General features: G+C 49.0%; 1 protein-coding gene across 1 annotated transcript in view; it reads right to left on the bottom strand.

The window, feature by feature from the left end:
- LOC126209958 (ankyrin repeat domain-containing protein 49-like) overlaps window positions 1–18,324 on the bottom strand; it is a 66,765-nt gene extending 48,441 nt beyond the window's left edge. The window contains exon 1 of the mRNA XM_049939071.1: window positions 18,185–18,324. Within this exon, the coding sequence (XP_049795028.1) occupies window positions 18,185–18,324 (140 nt within the window). The remainder of the gene's footprint in view (window positions 1–18,184) is intronic.
- Between the last annotated feature and the right edge of the window lie 1,246 nt (window positions 18,325–19,570).

Here is a 19,570-nt window from a genome sequence, read left to right as displayed (position 1 = left end):
GATGAGAATGAGCACAAGGTGGTGGGGGATCACAACTTAAATGTCAGTGGCTGAAATGATTTTCTCATGGTGAGAGGGCCAAGAGGAGGGTGGGCAAGCCACTGGGGGAGGTTTCATTCCCCAGAGCTTGCTCCCATGAAGAGAAGACAAGTGACTATGCCGAAGTGACAAAACCTGCCAATAGATGACAACCTAACATTATCCAAAGGAATGGAAAATCTAGGAGCCAAGATAGGAATGCAGCCTTGGAAGCAGCCTCATTTCCCCTCAGACCAACATGACCAGGAACCCACATGGACATCACAGTGGCTCCCTCAGCAGCAAGCAAGTGGAAGCTTCCTTGGCCACATTGCACTAATGGAAGGGCTGTGTCCAAGACACACAGGCTCTGAAGGACATTGAGAGAATCTGGGCATACGACAATTAAAAAGCCTGTGCCACTGCATGAACTGGGTGGCCTGATCATGAAGACACCTGCTGTAAAATTCAAGTATTGGTTTGAGACCGATACCAAAAATTGTTAGTGCCAATGATGAAGGCACAGCTAACACAATGGTCAGTATTAGAGTCATTAGTGGACACGAAGGTGCTATCACTAACTTGCGTGTGATGTCTGAAAAACTTACAGCAATGGATCAAATCCAGGGTAGTTTCCTTAGGAAGCGAATGAAGTGAACATGGGTCACTGTAAGAAAGCTAAGGCGGTGTAGAGTTCACACCCACCTGGGAGTGTAGCAGGTAGTGTGAAATTAACTGCTGGAGCAGTAGCCAAATCTGAGTTCCAGCAGGAGGAGGACATGTCTCATATTGGTGGTCAAGGGAGTCATCAAGAAAGAAGGCATATGATGGGTGGCCAGGCATGGCAGACAAATGGAATGTGTATATGCTGCAGAGGACATCATTCCACTACGACAGTGGTAGTTCTGCAGCTTCTGCAGAGACATATTCAACCAGGCTAGTGTAAAAGGTGCCAGTAGGCAAATGTATTCCACAATGGTACCTTGTATTAAGGCTGTGTATGATGGACAGACATGGAGATGAAGACATCCATAGTCTAGTTTTGAACAGACAGACGGTATAGATGGAGGAGGATGGTTCGAACCATTGCCCAGGATGGTTGGTTGGTTGATTGGGGTTGAAGGGACCAATCAGCAAGGTCATCAGTCCCTTGTTTTAAATGTGGTCCATTCAGACAGTTCGACATCTCAGAAAAGTCAGAGCGATTAAAATGCTAAAAAACGTTAAAGTGCAGTTGTGTTGTCAATGGTAAAAACAAAATGAGGGAAGTCAGCAAGAGAGCAACCCCAAGGCTATGCTAGAGGCAGGAAATATCCCACCTCTGGTGCAGTAGAGGCAAGACCACCTGCTATTTAAAAGCATTCAACCACTAGAATGTAGAAGGAAACTAACCAATTCTAAAAAGTGATAAAAACAGAATAAAAGGGAAAGGAAGATGATCTTGGCCAGGGAGGGGAGTCTGGATCTCCAAACACAGCTTACAGTGGGAGACACCCCTAACCCTCACCGCCCTGTCCCAACACTAGAGTGAGATTAGAAACCTTAAAACTGAGAACAATAACCACTTTCAAAGAGGAAACTGAGAACCAGTTCAACCATCCGGGAATCGTCAGCCAACATTAAAGGTAAAGTGCAAGGAAGTCTGTACTTAGTACGCAGAGCCAAAAGAAGGGGGCCTTCCACCAAACTGTTGGCTACTGACTGGAAGGATCCACAACCACAAAGTGAGGGTGGCTCATTATGCAAAAGAAGACCATGGGTCAGCCTGGTATGGCCGATACTGAGACAACACAGTGTGGTTGAGGCCTTTCGGGAGAGGCGGGAGGAAGAACGCCATGGCACAGGTGTCACCTTAATCGCACAAAGTTTATTAGACAGGGAGGTATCCTCCCAAGAGTTGGCCCATGATTGTGCAGAGTTGGATTTGATGTGAAGCCATAAATACACTGCAGGAGTGGTTACAGAGAAGGAGGGGAGGGGGGTGGTAAGTGACCGCTCCTCCAGCCAAATGATCAGCAAGCTCATTACCTGGGATACCTGCATGGCCAGGGACCCAAACGAAGTCAACAGAACAAGCAGCATGGTGAAGAGATGGTCATGGATGGCCGAGACCAAGGGATGGTGGGAAAAACACCAGTCAATAGCCAGAAGGCCACTCATTGAGTCCGTACATAACAAAACACGGTTGAGTTGAGACTGTTTAATAAAGGTATGGGCCTGGGAAACTGCCAATAATTCCGCAGTAAACACCCCACACGTAGGTGGCAGGAGTTAATTTGCCATGCCAACAGAGGACGTGAAGGCATATCCCACACGATTAGAAGATTTAGAGCCATCTGTGTAAAAAACAACAGCATCCCGAAAAACTCCCTTAAAATTCGGGGGAAAAAACAATGGAACACCACCGGGGGAATGGATCTTGGCGGAGATCCATCCAAATTTGGGGCCGAGGAACTAACCAAGAAGAGGGGGGGCGGGACATGGGAGACAGGACTACGAAGGAAGCCGAAAATCATGGCAAAGAGACGCAAGGTGGAGCCCAACTGGTAAACCCGCCTAAGGGCAGGAATCAGGTGGGTAACGTCCATGGTCTGGGAACAGGTTAGAATAGGAAGGATGAGTGGGAGAGGAACAGACCGCGATTGAATAAAAAACCAGAAGTTTCGACCACCGAACAACCAGGAGACTATAAACAGGGCTAGTAGGGAAGGTATCAGTAGCCAAACTGATACCACGATGGTGAACCAGATCCAGGTGGTGCCGTGTGGAAGGAGCAGCCAAACCATAAACTTGAGAACCATACTTCAAGCAAGGAGCAGCCAAACCATAAACTTGAGAACCATACTTCAAGCAAACCTCATAAAGGCGGAGAAGGATGGAGCAGTCTGCACCCCAAGAGGTGTGGGCAAGGAAGCAGAGGACATTGAGTTTACAGAAACATCCTACCTTCAGAAGTCAGATACGAGGCAGCCAAGTGAGCTTGTTGTCGAAAAGAAGACCCAGGAAACGAAACTGTGGGACCACAGGTAATCGTTGTGCAGCGAGATAGAGCTCTGGATCAGGGTGGATCGTAGTACGGTGACAGAAGTGGACCAGCTGCGATTTTAAAGGAGATAATTGAAACCCATGTGTGAGAGTCCATGCAGAGGCATACTGTGTAGCTCCCTGGAGCTGCTGCTCTGCAGAGGCCATCTAAGAGGAACTAACCCAAATGCAGAAATCATCCACATACAGAGCAGGGTTGACCAAAGGACCGACAGAGGCCACAAGTCCATCGATAGCAATGTGGAAAAGAAGTACACAATACAGAACCCTGTGGGATGCCATTCTCCTGGGTCCATGGAGCACTAAAAACAGTACCAACCCAAACCCTGAATGACTGATGGAACAGGAACTGGCGAACAAAAATTTGTAGTGGGCCCCGAAGCCCCCACTCATGAAGATGTGATGGCGCCAAGCCGTGTCATAGGGCTTGCGAAGGTCAAAAAGTACTGCAACCAAATGGCGGCACTGGGAAAAAGCCTGCCAAACTGCGGATTCCTACCAAAGTAAATGACCGATCAGAGACTGTCCCTCTCAGAAGCCACACTGGTAAGGGGAAAATACATCCCAAGATTCGAGGACCCAATTGAGCCAACGGGCTACTATCCATTCAAGTAACTTGCAAACATTTGTCAGACTAATTGGCCAATAGCTTTCGACAAACAGGGGTTTCTTACCAGGATTAAGGACAGGAACCACAATGCTATCCCTCCACTGAGAGGGGAAGTCACCCTGGAGCCAAATACGATTTAACACGCAAAGGAGATGTTGCCGTTGTGGAGCACTGAGATGTTGAAGCAGTTTGTTATGAATGGAGTCTGGGCCAGGGGCCATATCATGAGAAGAAGAAAGTGCAGAAGGAAGTTCCCATTCCGTAAAAGGTTCGTTTTAAGATTCTGACTGACAAGGGGTAAAAGACAAGGCGGAAGCTTCGGCCCACTGTTTCTGGTGAAGGAAAGTAGCTGGATAGGAGACTGATGCTGTTGCAAAATGGGTGGCAAAATGTTCCACGAGAATCAATGGGTCTGTGCAAAGGCCATCCAGGAGGTGAAGGCCCAGGAGAGTAGACTGCCGATGGCAACCTTGGAGAGAGCGAAGTGTAGCCCATACCCATGACATAGGGACAGTAGAATCGAGGGAAGAAACAAAGCTTTCCCAACACATCTGTTTGCTCTATTTTATTAAGTAATGGGCTTTAGCATGAGGGCGTTTAACCCCTTAGCTTACAATGTCGTGTGAGAGACGTAGCGTGCTGACCTGGCCAAACATCACCTAGACGTATCAGAAACTTGGTACGTTTACCGCACCGAACAAGCGCATGTCATGCGAGAGACGTCGGTCAGCTGCGGCAAATGTAAACAAAACATCTCTGATAGGTTGCGGAGCTGATCGAGTACAAGTGGCGTACATGAAGTGTTCTTCACCACATTCGGACCTGCCGACATTACAAATAAACTTTCAGAATGTTCCCGACGTGTAGCAAACATGTTCACGAGGAAAGGGAGACAATTGGTGGCGTAGCCAACAATGATTTTGCAGGATATTTTGACAGCAGCAGTGACAGTGGTAGTGACGTTTTACCTCCTGTACGAAAACGGTGTAAGTGGCTGGTGATTGATTGTTGCTGGTAGGTTTGCTCTTCTTCGCCAGTTCATCTTCAGAGTCGTGGATGTGGCAGAAGGAAGATAATAAACCAACAATCTGGATGTATATGGAAATTCCCGGAATAAAGGAAGCAGCTTTACAGCATGTGAGTACAAGCATAAGAGAATTAGACGTTTTCTATGTAATATTTAATAGTACATTTTGGGAAAAAATCATAACTGAGACAAATAGATATGCACAAAACGTACTCAAAACGAACAGAAGAGACAAAAAATAGACCAAAAGTAGTCTATTGGCTGTAATGAAATAAAAATATACATTGTGCTATGTATAATCATGGCTGAAGTAAGGAAACCGTCGATTCAGATGTATTGGTCTAAGAGGGCCGTTATAGAATCGCCAATATTTAGGCCACCTGGCAGGACAGTCATTGCCAGGAGTCCCGATGCCCCAGGGAGATAGGCATCTACTCCTTGGCATACAGGGGGAGTTAAGATTGCTGGCATCAATAGAGTGATCCCTGTGCTATCAGGGGGTTACAACCAACAGGGTACATGACGGCCCCACCACAACGAACTGGCTACCGTGCTGGATATTAGGTGGCAAGTGGTCTGTGGTTGTCAGCACAGAAAGGAATCGCACCCAGGAACGTATCCTCGCCCAAGAGAGGGGGAGCGAGCGGGACTGCAATGCAACAATGAATAAGCTGGCTAAAGGTCTCCATGCATGATGGACACAATGCACCTAGTAAGGTGCCATTCCCCAATTGGCTCGCTCTTCAGAATAATTTTGAAATATGGTGGCCAAACCCAAGAGGGGACCATCACATAAGGGCCAAAACATTTGAGACTCCTTGTAGTCGCCTCTTACGACAGGCAGGAATACTGTGGGCCTATTCTTACCCCTGAACCCACAGGGGGTGGCACTTAAATGAGTAGGGGAGTCATCATTAAGAAGGCACAATTTGTGGTCTGCAAGAAACTTGTCTAGAAGAAGACCCTGACTAGATGGAAATGCACTGCCCCACAAGGGATGATGAGCATCAAAATCCCTGAGAAGGAGGAAGGGAGGAGGAAGTTGCTTAAGAAGGGCAGTTAAGGCAGCAGGTGTAAGAGTCCTGTCAGGAGGAAGATAAAGATTGCAAACCATGACCTCAGAGTCCAGGTGTACCCTAACAGCAACTGCTTCCAACGTAGTTTGAAGAGGAGTCCATGTGCTAGCAACGTCCTTATGGACCAACATACAAATGTCACCCGAGGCCCGCAGAGGGCCGACCCGATTTCGACAGAATGCATGGAACCCACAGAGGGTCAGTGAGTGATCAGTAAAATGAGATTCCTGTAGAACCACACAAGCTGCAGTGTAAGACGAAATAAGGGATTTCAACTCTGGAAGATGACGGTAATATCCATTACAATTCCATTGGATAACAACAGACTGATGATTCAAATGGGGGTTGAACAGGCTAAAGTCAGTCATGCCGCCGGGTCACCACCCACCACCAACAAGTAGAGTGCGACATCCGTGAACAGTAGGTCACATTCAGGGTGCTAAGGTTGGGATGGGACCTCTAGTGACACTAGAGGCTCCTTGTCCCGGGACTTCTATATCTTCTTTTCTGTTTGAGATTGAGGAGGGCTATGCGGCATAAAGGAGCCAGCTGCAGCAAGATCTGGAACAGAAAGAGATCGGGTGACCTTGGGGCCCCACAGACCATAGTTCTTGTGGTCGTGTGGCAGCAGACCTTTGGCCCGGGAGGTGCCAGGAAGGGGTATCCTGGGAGGGGCGCCCTTGACCGGTAGATGCCGAAGAAGTGGGACACTTCTCCAGCTGGGGAGGGGTGGCACCCAGAGGGGAGGGTGTGGGAGCTGCAGGGGAGGGGGGGGCAGAGGTGTTCGTGACTGGGGTAAGGGAGGGGGAGGAAAGGGTGAAGATTTAAGTAAAGCGTAGCTAGATGTCATGGACACAGGGTGAAGACTTGCATACTTCTTACGATCAAGGGACGTTTAATCCTGTATCTTCTTTTCCTTCTTATAAACTGGGCAATCTGGTGAATGTGAAGAATGATTGCCATAGCAATCAACACACACAGGAGGGGGAACACAGGAACTCCCCTCATGGAGTGGACGTCCACAGTCACCACAGAGGGGGCCTGCGAACAGCGGGAAGATATGTCCAAAACACAATCACTTAAAACATCCCATAGGCGGTGGGATGTATGGCTTCACATCACATTGATAAACCATAAACTTTACTTTCTCAGAGAGGGTATCCCCATCAGAGGCCAGGATAAAGGCACCAGTAGCAATGTGATTGTCCTTCAGACTCTTCTGAACACGCTGAACAAAGTGAACACCCCATCATCCGAGATAGTCCTCAAGTTCCTCATCAGTTTGAAGGATGAGGTCCGTGTGAAAAATCACACCTTGAACCATATTCAGAGACTGGTGGGGGTAATGGACACAGGAATTGTGCCAAGATGGTTACAGGGCCACAGACTGGGCAGCTGAAGCAGTTTTGATCAACAACAAACCCGACCGCATCTTTCTCAGAGTTCACTTCACCAAGCTTGTCTTCAATGTGCTCCACAAAAAATAAAGGTTTGGTATTGGTGGAAGTATCCCCCATCAGTCCTGGGGGAAAGTTTTTGCCCCTAGTCGGCGAGCCTGACCCTCCTCCCAGGGGTAGCCATGGAAGAGAAGGCCGAAGGGGCAGAAGAAGCAGCACTAAAAGAATCAGTTCCATACAGAGAGATGGCCGCAGAAGAACGGCCAGAGTTTGGGAACTGTATATGTCATTTGCATAGCATCTGCCCTGATACCACCAATTCCGATCAGGGGCTCACCCCACAGGCACCAGCCAGCCACAGCGAGGGCCGTCTGGCACAGCAGCCATTGCCGGGAGTTCCCATGCTCCAGGATGACAAGCACCCACTCCTAGGCTTACACGAAGTGGTCACAGTTCAGATATCAGAAGTATGATCCCTGTGTTTTCAGGGGGGCTCAACCAAAAGGGTACATAGCGACCCCACCACATGGGCTGGCTACCATGCTGGCTATGCACCATAGCATCAGACAACAACATGAAGGAAAAGGTGGAATGAACTAGGAGGGCACACGTCGGAGACACTAGGTAAGGTGCTCTTCCCCAAATGGCTCACACTACGGAATAGAAATTTAGTAATGGAGGTCAAACCCCAGAGGGAGACCAGGAAATGCCAAAAGGATGTAACAAAACCAAATTGCAAATTCAACATAACCAGGAGGATAGTGGAAACAACTGAAACAAGGACACCAAGAGAGGGAGAGGAGAGGGTGAAGGGGAAGGAGCAAGGAGAGGAAAGGAGGGGAAAGACAAGGAAATGCAGCCCTGAAAAGAAGGGAGGCTGCAATAGCTCGGGGCCCCATGCTCGCCACGCACGTACTCACAAATGGACTGTGAGCCCCCGCGGGGGGGACGACGGGGGGGAGCAACATGACGAATGTGTAAAGACAGTAGAAGAAACCTGCTCTGCTGCCAGAAATTCATGCAAAAACAAGATGATTGAGACATCGCTGAAGACGCTGCTCAATGACACAGGTCATCAGAGAACTGCAATAGATTGCAAATTTGACGCAAAGGGCACTGGAGATGAGGCCTGGTGGAAGGCAGTCCATAAGAGGGTTAACAGCTATAGCAAAGACGACAACACTCAGGATGGGCCTTTGAGGCAACCCATTCTCTTGGTTAACGTTGTTTGGCAAGGCTGAACCTAAATCTAACTTACAATCTGTCTTTTACAAATTCCTGAAGGAAACGGAGCAGCCCATATGTATGGACTACAGAGGGTACCTGTCCTCCAGCTGCTGTCAGAGGCTTTCTCCAAATCAAAAAGACATGGTCAGACTCCATAACATGGGTTGAAAAAGTGATGAGATGGTCAACTACAAAACAGCATACTTTAAATCCACATTGTGCAGTTGTTAGTAGATTGTGAGTCTCGAACCATCATATCAGCTGGCCATAAATCATACATTCTATCACCTTGCGAACACAGCTGGTGAAAGAAATGGAGTGGTATCTAGAAGTAAAATGTTTGTCATTACTAGGCTTAGGTATGGATATGACAGTAACTTCACACTAGCATCTGATAAACATACTATCTGCCCAACTGTGATTGTATGTATGAAGGAGAAAGTGCTTACTGCAAGAGAAAGGTGCTGCAACATCTGAGTGTTAACATCGCCTAGATCAGAATGAAGTGAGAGCATGGTCCAGCTCCCCATAGCAAAAGGTAGCATTGTAGCATTCACAATTCTGAGAGGAGAAAGGGTGTCACCTGAAAATCCTGTATCTGTTTCCAAGGGAAGAAGATGGGGAGATAATCGGTGGAGCTCTAAATCCCACAAAATAGCAGCCCAAGGTGTTGGAGGTAGCAGAAAGGTCAACAATGCATCTACTATGGTCAGGCTGGAAATCAGGGAATGGAACTTGGTCCCAGAGAGCCAATGTAGGTTGCTCCACATGACAGACGAGGGAGTGAATAACTATTAAATGAAGTCCAGCTAGTTCATTTGCTATGCCAAAGAATACAATGACACAGCACATGCAACTCTTTACAATGAATACATTTTGCCAACATAGGATGAAAGTTAAAAACGCATAGAGCATGTTTTCATACACAAATCACATCACAGGCCACCTCAGTCCACCAGGGGACTGGAACACAGCATAGTAAATATGAAGTGCAAGGTATGGAACATTCTGCAGCAGTAAAAATAACGTTTACAAGATTAAATGCCCTGCTTAACCCACAGAACAGGACAGAATAAATTGTGGAAAGGTGCCAAAATGAGGGGCTGTCAGTTACACTTGAACATACAACTTTATTCTTTGATCAAACATTACAAGAGCCCAAAAATTTTTTTAAACACACAGTTTTAATCTTTGGGACTTCATTACTGGTAAAAAGCCACTTCAATTTAAAAATGGCTGTAAGCCAATAACTTAAAACCCAAGCATAATCAGAAATTTAAAAGATAAGCCTTATCTTAAAACAGTTCTTTAGTTAGTCTGAAGTAAACATGTTAAATTCAAATCAGCTGAAGGCCAAAGACTTAAAAATTCAAAAATGTTTTAAAATGCCAAAGGGCTTATGTGAAACAGTACCTTAAACTAGGCTGAAGGCCTTAAGAATAAAACAAGTGTAATTTAAGAAACAAAACTGGCAAGAAGCCATACAAGTACTAACAAAAAAAGAAAAAAGGCAGGACACACAAGGGCACACAGATGTTCGAGGGTCAGCCTGTAATTCAAACACTAATGCTCACTTCAGTCAGTCAGTCAGTCAGTCAGTCAGTCAGACCATTCGGATCAACCAGGGCACAACAGGGAGTTCAGCGGAACAATGTAGACGATATTGGCACCCACAACCAATCATACATGGAGCTGTCAAACTGCACACCGTGCTGGACAGCAACAACACGATGAGGAAACTACACTGCCTGAAATTTACGTCAACGCCCAGGGCAGGTAACCGGAATGTTAAACGGCCACAAGGCAGAAGATTCCACTGGTGAACTTCAATTCAAATAACCAAATACAGTGAGACTCCACCGGAGGGTGGGTAGTATTTTCAAACTTCAAAACCACATTGTTGCTCGTGGGAATATCCCAACAGCTGACAACGAACTCCAAACGACACAATGTGAACTCTCTTGACTTGCTGGTAGGTTATATCAAAACTCAACTTTCATGTCTAGGCTCAGTGAGCCACAGAGCTCGTAGCAATGGGAACAGCACCACACTTCCAGACACCGCATAGAGACAGCTAGCGAGCCCCGGCCAAACTACGCCCCGCCGAGAATACCTCCTGCTCCACGCCAACCAACCGACTCCTCACAGCCAGTATGCCGACAACATTTAAAATAACTTGTCAATCAAAATCACACAAACTACACACAGTTTCATGAACACTTGCATGAAGAACCAGGCAATGCTAATGGTAGTGCCTGTACAATAACAGGGCCGAATCAAGAGTTGGTTGGTTGGTTGTTTGAGGTTTAAGGGACCAAACATCGAGGTCATCAGTCCCTTGTTTCAAATATACACCATTCTGCTAACGGGACATCTCAGAAAAGTCTGAACAATAAAACGGAAAACAGGGAAAAACGTAAAAGGACAGTCACGTTGTCATTGGTAAAAACAAATGAGGGAAGTCGGCAAGAGAACGAACCCAACACTATGCTGAAGCAGCATAGGCAAGACCACCGGTGACTTAAAAGGTACAACTGCTATAATGCAGAAAATACGTATGGGAATAGAAAGACTAACCAAGCCTTAAAAAAAAAGGGGGTAAAAAAGAGTAAAAGGGGAAGGAAAGAGGATTCCGGTCAGGGAGGTGAATCGGGAATCTCTGAACACTGCCTACAGTGGGAGACACCCAAACACTCACCGCCCTGCCCCAACACCAGAGAGAGTAAAAACCTTAAAACTGAGAATAAAAACCACTCTCCCGGAGGAAACTGAGAACCAGAGAGACCATCCGGGAATCATCAGCCAACATCAAAGGTAAAGTGTGGGGGAGACTGTACTTAGCACGCAGAGCCAAAAGAAGGGGGCATTCAACCAAAATGTGGGCCACTGACTGGAAGGCTCCACAACCACATAGCGGGGGTGGCTCATCACGCAAAAGAAAACCATGGGTCAGCCTGGTATGGCCAATGCGGAGACGACACAGTGTGGTCGAGTCCTTTCTGGAGAGGCGAAAGGAAGAACGCCATGGGCCTGGTGTCACCTTAATTGCACGAAGTTTATTAGACAGTGGAGTAGCCTCCCAAGAATTGGCCCATGACTGTGCGAAGTGGGATTTGATGTGAAGCCGTAAATCCGCTGCAGGAGGGGTTACAGAAAACGGGGGGTAAGTAACTGCTCCCCCAGCCAAACGATCAGCGAGCTCATTTCCCGGGATACCCACATGGCCAGGGACCCATAGGAAGTCAATGGAACAAGCAGCACGGTGAATATCAGCGAGATGGTCATGGATGGCAGAGACCAAGGGATGGCGCGAAAAACACTGGTCAATAGCAATAAGGCCACTCATCGAGTCCGTACATAACAAAACGCGGTTGTGTTGGGATTGTTTAATAAAGATAAGGGCCCGGGAAATTGCCATCAATTCCGCAGTAAACACCCCACATGTAGGTGGCAGCAGATGATTTTCCGTTCCAACAGAGGACGTGAAGGCATACCCAACATGATCAGCAGATTTAGAGCCATCAGTGTAAAAAACAACAGCATCCCGAAACTCCCATAAAATTTGGCGGAAAAAGGAACGGAACACCACCGGGGGGATGGAATCTTTCGGACCGCGGCGGAGATCCATCCGAATTCGAGGCCGAGGAACTAACCAAGGAGGGGTGGAGGGGAGGGAGCGAGGAAGACAGGACAAAGAAGGAAGCTGAAAATCACGGTAAAGAGACGCAAGGCGCAGCCCAACCGATAAACCCGCCCGAGGGCGGGAGTCGGGTGGGCGACGTCCATGGTCTGGGAACAGGATAGAATAGGAGGGGTGAGTGGGAGAAGAACGGATAGTGAGGGCATAAGACACCAGAAGCTGGGACCGCCGAACAGAAAGGGGTGGGATCCCAGCTTCAACCAGGAGACTATCAACAGGGCTAGTAGGGAAGGCACCGGTGGCCAAACCGATACCACGATGGTGGACTGGATCCAGCACGTGCAGTGTGGAAGGAGCAGCTGAACCATAAACTTGACAACCATAGTCCAAATGAGACAGAACTAGAGCACGATAAAGACGGAGGAGGAGGGAATGGTCCGCACCCCAAGAGGAGTGGGCAAGGAAGCGAAGGACATTGAGTTTACGGAAACATCCTACCTTCAGGAGTCTGATATGGGGCAACCAAGTGAGCTTGTTGTCGAAAAGAAGACCCAGGAAACGAAACTGTGAAACAACAGGCAATCGTTGTGCAGCGAGATAGAGCTCTGGATCAGGGTGGACCGTAGTACGGCGACAGAAGTGGACCACCCGCGATTTTAAAGGAGAGAATTGAAACCCGTGTGAGAGGGTCCATGCAGAGGCACGCCGTATAGCCACCTGGAGCTGCCGTTCTGCAGATGCCATCGAGGAGGAACTAACCCAAATGCAGAAATCATCCACATACAGGGCAGGGGCGACCAAGGGACCGACAGAGGCCACAAGTCCATCGATAGCAATGAGGAAAAGAAGGACACTCAAGACAGAACCCTGCAGGATGCCCGTCTCCTGGGTCCGTGGAGAACTAAAAGCAGTACCAACTCGAACTCTGAATGACCGATGGATCAGGAACTGGCGGATAAAAGTCGGGAGTGGGCCCCGAAGACCCCACTGATGAAGGGTTAGTAAGATGTGATGGCGCCAGGCCGTGTCATAGGCCTTGCGAAGGTCAAAAAACACTGCAACCAAATGGCGGCGCTGGGAAAAAGCCTGCCGAACTGCGGATTCCAAGCGAAGTAAATGATCGATTGGAGATCGTCCCTCTCGAAAGCCACACTGGTAAGGCAACAATAGATCCCGAGATTCGAGGACCCAATTGAGCCGACGGGCTACCATCCGTTCAAGTAACTTACAAACAACATTGGTCAAACTAATTGGCCGATAGCTGTCAACAGATAGGGGGTTCTTACCAGGCTTAAGGACAGGAACCACAATGCTATCCCTCCACTGAGAAGGGAAGTCACCCTGGAGCCAGATACGGTTAAACACCCGAAGAAGATGTTGCCGTTGTGGAGCACTGAGATGTTGAAGCAGTTGGTTATGAATGGAATCTGGGCCAGGGGCCGTATCATGAGAAGAAGATAGAGCAGAAAGAAATTCCCATTCAGTAAAAGGTTCGTTATAAGATTCTGACTCACAAGTGGTGAAACATAAGGTGAGAGCTTCAGCCTGCTGTTTTTGATGAAGGAAAGCAGCGGGATAGGAGGCTGACGCCGATGCCACTGCAAAATGGGTCGCAAGATGTTCGGCGATAACTAATGGGTCCGTACAAATGCCATCTGGGAGGTGAAGGCCTGGTAGGGTGGACTGCCGATGGCAACCTTGGAGAGAGCGAAGTGTAGCCCATACCCGTGACAGAGGGACAGTGGAACCAAGGGAAGGAACGAATCGTTCCCAACATATCCGCTTGCTCCGTTTGATTAAATAACGGGCTTTAGCGCGAAGGCGTTTAAAAGTAGTAAGGCTGGCTACGGATGGGTGCCTCTTCAAGTGTTGCAAAGCTCGACGGCGATCACGGATGGCAATGGCAATGGCCGGACTCCACCACGGGACTTGCCGGTGACGAAATAGTCCAGATGAGCGCGGGACAGCAACGTTAGCAGTGCGAACAATCGCGTCAGACACGTCACGTAGGACGTCATCAATACAACCCGACAAAGAGGGAGAAAACCCGACCTGTGCAGTGTATAGATGCCAATCGGCGCGGTGGAAAGACCAACGAGGTAACCTGTCCATCGGGGAGCGCGAAGGGAGCGTGATAATCAACGGGAAATGGTCACTATCACAAAGGTCGTCGTGTGGCGACCAGTGTAATGAAGGGAGGAGAGAGGGAGAAGAAAGAGAAAGATCAGTGGCAGAAAAGGTACCATGACCGGCACTGAAATGAGTAGGGGAGCCATCATTAAGAAGGCACAGGTCGTGGTCTGCAATGAATTGGTCTATAAGAAGACCTCGTCTAGATGGAAAGGCACTGCCCCACAAAGGATGATGAGCATTAAAATCCCCAAGGAGGAGGAAGGGAGGAGGAAGTTGCTGAAGAAGGGTGGTTAAGGCAGCAGGTGTAAGAGCCCTGTCAGGAGGGAGATAAAGATTGCAAACGGTGACTGCAGAGTCTAAGTGGACCCTAACAGCAACCGCTTCCAATGTAGTTTGGAGAGGAATCCACGTGCAAGCAATATCGGTACGGACCAACGTACAAACGCCACCAGAAGCCCGCAAGGGTCCGACCCGATTTTGACAGAAAACACGGAACCCACGGAGGGTCGGTGAGTGAGCATCAGTAAAATGAGATTCCTGGAGAACCACACAAGCTGCAGAGTAGGACGAAAGAAGGGATTTCAATTCCGGAAGTTGTCGATAGTAGCCATTACAATTCCATTGGAGAACCACAGAAAGATGGTTTAAATGAGGGCTGAACACGCTAAATCCAGTCATACTGCCGGGTCCCCACCCGTCACAGACAAGGAGGGGGCGACATCCATAAACGACAGGTCAGAATCCAGTTGTGAAGTCGGGGAAGGGACCTCCGGTGACACCAGAGGCTCTTTGTCCCGGGACTTATGTTTCTTCTTCTTTTCAGGCTGAGATCGAGGAGGGCTGTGTGGCATAAAGGAGCCAGCTGCAGCAAGATCAGGAACAGAAAGAGACCGGGCGACCTGGGGGCCGACAGACCGCGGCTCTCGCAGTCGCCGCGCGGCAGCAGACCTTTGACCTGGAAGGTGCCGGGAAGGGGCATCCCGGGAGAGGCGCCCTTGACCGGCAGACGCCGAAGGAGTGGGACACTTCTCCGGCTGGGGAGGGGGAGCAGCACCCAGAGGAGAAGGTGTGGGAGCCGCAGGGGAGGGGGGGAGGAGTGGGGTCCGGGATAGGGGTAAGGAAGGGGGGGGAAGGGGGGAAGATGTAACCAAGGCGTAACTTGATGTCATGGACACAGGGTGCAGTCGTGCATATTTCTTACGGGCCTCTGTGTAGCTTAAACGATCGAGGGACTTATACTCTTGTATCTTTTTTTCTTTCTTATATACTGGGCAATCTGGTGAACGTGGAGAATGACTACCACGACAATTTACACATACAGGAGGGGGAACACAGGGACTCCCCTCATGGAGTGGACGTCCACAGTCACCACAGAGAGGGTCCTGGGAACAGCGAGAAGACATGTGGCCAAAACGCAAGCACTTAAAACACCGCATAGGAGGTGGGATGTACGGCTTCACATCACAGCGATAGACCATAATCTTTTCTCAGGAAGGGTATCCCCTTCAAAGGCCAGGATAAAGGCACCAGTATCAATACGGTTATCTTTAGGACCCTTCTGAACACGCCGAACAAAGTGAACACCCCGCCGTGCGAGATTGTCCCGAAGTTCCTCATCAGTTTGAAGGATGAGGTCCCTGTGGAAAATCACACCTTGTACCATATTTAGAGACTGGTGAGGGGTAATAGACACAGGAATTGTGCCAAGATGGGTACAGGCACGAAGGGCCGCAGATTGGGCGGCTGAAGTAGTTTTAATCAGCAACGAACCCGACCGCATCTTGCTCAGGGAGTCCACTTCGCCAAACTTGTCTTCAATGTGTTCCACAAAGAATAAGGGCTTGACACTGGTGAAAGTATCTCCATCAGTCCTGGTGCAAACTAGATAACGGGGGAAAGGTTTTGCCCCTAGACGACGGGCCTGACCCTCTTCCCAGGGGGTAGCCATGGAAGGGAAGGCCGAAGGGGCAAGAGAAGCAGCACTTGAGGAATCAGTACCACACAGAGAGACGGCCGCAGAACGGCCAGAGTTTTGGACCCGTATGCGTTTCATCTGCATAGCGTCCGCCCTGATACCACCCACTCCGATCAGGGGCTCTCCTCACGGGCGCCACCCAGCCACAGCAAGGGACGTCTGGCACGGCGGCCATTGCCGGGAGTTCCGATGCTCCAGGATGACGAGCAACCACTCCAAGGCATGCATGAGGAGGTCACAGCTCAGGTATCAGAAGTGTGATCCCTGTGTGTTCAGAGGGCTCAACCAAAAGGGTACATAGCGACCCCACCACACGGGCTGGCTAACGTGCTGGCTATGCACCCTAGCATCAGACCACGACGTGAAAGAAAAGGTGGAATGTACTAGGAGGGCGCACGTCGGAGACACTAGGTAAGGTGCTCTTCCCCAAATGGCTCACACTACGGAAGAGAAATTTTGGAATGGAGGTCAAACCCCAGAGGGGGACCAAGGAATGCCAAAAAGAGGAGGTAAGTACGCAACAAAGCCGGAGAGTAAAACCAACAGAACCAGGAGGATAGCGGGGCCAACATAAGCAAGGACACCAATAGAGAGAGAGGAGAGGGCGAGGGGAAAGGAGTATGGAGGGGAAAGGAGGGGAAGGGAAAGGAAATGCAGCCCGGGAGAGAAAGAAGGCTGCAATGGCTCGGGGCCCCGTGCTCGCCACGCACGTATCCACAAAAGAGTTGTGGACCCCCTGGGGGGGAATCAAGAGTTGGCACACACAGCCAACCCATAAGGGGTCACCGGCAAAATACACGTCATCTGTCAAGACGACCGACCGACGACCAAGCAAAGTCGCCCCATTCCAATCTCGTGTGTCGGCAACTGTCGGGCGAGTTACAGTGGTCCGGACCTAAATGCTGCCACGCCCCAACTGAACTTGTGTCGCGTGCCAACTCAAACACTGCCAGGTCCAAACTAACTCACAACACATGACTACCACGAAATAATAGCAGTCCAGCAAAGATAATACGGCAGGGCCTATATGGATAAGTGCTGCTGCCGCTCATGGGCAGACAAGGCAGCAACTCAGTGACACCAGTAACTGAAACATAACGAGGTGGCAGTATGGTAAAAACAAGATGTAAAATAAGAAATGGCATGAAAAGGAGTCATGCACGGCTTCCAAGATATGCTACCTGGCCATCACAACTGGGAAAATGTTCAGCAGGAAAGCCGCCAGTTAGCCTTAGAAACCTGCCAGTTGGTTTAAAAAACAGGAGTGGGGGTGGAAGTCAGAAAACAAATAGCTCACGGGAAACGGTTGCTGGAGTACGTGTCAGAACAGACCACTCAAGATGGGCAAGCTGTGCAATACAGAATGAGAGGACCAAATGAGAATAGTTGTGCATGGAGTCTGAAAGTAATGTGGGTGCTCCAGTGTTAAGACAGATGAGGCTGAGTTGATTGAGGTGGTTAACCAAGAGGGAACCTCTCAGATTCTTTAAGAGCTCCAAAATGGATTCTGAGCATTAAGACCACCGAGCATTGAATAGGGGTGAGAGCTGACCAGCAAGCTGGAATAGGTCCCCCTGGGTGACAGCAAATGGAGGGATGCAGACGTTATGAAGAGGAAAGGCAAAACGAGGAAGGAAAATGCAGAGTGAAACAGCAACTTCTTCCAATGTGATACAGAGTGAAATCCATGTACTAACAATATCCATAAGGACAAATGTGCAGACACCACCAGAAACCATCAAAGTGCTGACCCAATTCCACCAGAAAGCACAAAACCCATGAACAGACAGTGAGTGAGCATCAGAAAATTAAATTCCTGAACAATAGAAGCTGCTGACGGTAGCTCCGTGAGGTAACGGTAGTAACCATTGCAGTTCTGTTGAATGATCATGGATCGGGTATCCCAAAGGGTGGTGAAAGGGTTGGAGCCAATCATGCTGCTGGGTCACCAATGATGATGGCATGACATCCATAAACGTCAGAATCATGTTAAAAGGGGTGAGATGGAACCTCTGGGGGCACCAGTGGGCTTTCACCTGGAACCTGTTTCCTCCTCCTCCTCCTCCTCCTCCTCCTCCTCCTCCTCCTCCTCCAGAGGTTGAGGGGAAGAGCAGGGAACAGAGCAGGCTTCTCCAAGATCTGTACCTGAAGTAGAGCAGATGGCCTTGTGACACATATGGTACTTTCCATGGCTTAGTAGAGATGCTTATGGCTTGAGAGAGACTGGCAATGAGGAGTCCTGGGAGGGAGCTCCATCACTAGCAGCCAGGGAGGGGAGTGGCACCCAGAGGGGATGACATGGAAACTGTGAGGGAGGGGGATGGATCTCGGATAGGAGGGGGAAAGTATACAACAGAGGCAAAAGTAGAAGACACGAACACTGGGTGGAGTCAGTCACATTTTTGACTAGCCTCAGTATAAAACACACATTCCAGGGACATCTACTTTTGTATCTTTTCTTTCTTGTAAGTTGGGCAATCTGGTGAATGTAGAAAGTGGTGGTCATTACAATTCACGTACAAAGGTGGCGTAACATGGGCTTCCCTCATGGAGGGTGTCCACAGTCACCATTCAGCCACAAAGTGGGTCCACTGTACAGTGGGAAGACATGCGCAAAAAATGCAAGCACTAATAGCACCTCATGGGCGTGGGTGAGTTGGTTGGTTGGTTGGTTGGTTTTGGGGTTCGATGGGGGCTAAACATGGAGGTCATCAGTCCCCAGTTCCAAACAGACATACTTGTAAAAGGCCTATCCAGTAAAAAGCATAACCTCTGCACCCAGAGGGAGGGAACACCAAAATGAAAATGAACACCACAGTAACACAAAATAGAGGACACTTAAAAGGAGCAAATAGTTGACTAGAGTAAAACAGTATAGTGCTTGATGGATCAAGTAAAAGGTCAACCACTCTATGACAAATGAAGAACCTCCAGCTGGAAAGCGTTGATAGAGGTACCAACAAAACTTGTTACCATAAAAGACACTATTTTTGGTACATGTACATCGCTGGAGTGGGTGTAGCCTGAGGAATCCTGTGAGTGCCCTCACTAGAGCGAGTGATAAAACCCAGCTGCACAGACAAAACGTAAAACTGAGTCAGCTATAGAGGCATTGTCACCGAGAATTAAAAGAAGTGCAGCTGGTAAATTAAAGGACTGCCACAAGGGGGCTAAAAGGGGGCTGTCCATCAGAAGATAGACCACTGTCAGGCCTGCATCACAGCAACACTTTGGGGGGGGGGGGGGGGGGTGTTCTCATGACGAAGGTGATAGCTGTGGGTCAACCGCGTATGTCCAATTCGGAGACAGAGACAGCAGAGAACTGAGTCCCTACTTGTGCCCCTCAAGGAAGAGTTCCATATGGCAGTGGAAGACTTGACCGTGCGGAGCTTATTTGGCGTGTTCAAGACAGACCATTCAGA

This window comes from Schistocerca nitens, chromosome 10, assembly GCF_023898315.1.
Source record: "Schistocerca nitens isolate TAMUIC-IGC-003100 chromosome 10, iqSchNite1.1, whole genome shotgun sequence".
NCBI lineage: Eukaryota > Metazoa > Arthropoda > Insecta > Orthoptera > Acrididae > Schistocerca > Schistocerca nitens.
This window is presented reverse-complemented; position numbering and strand designations above follow the sequence as displayed.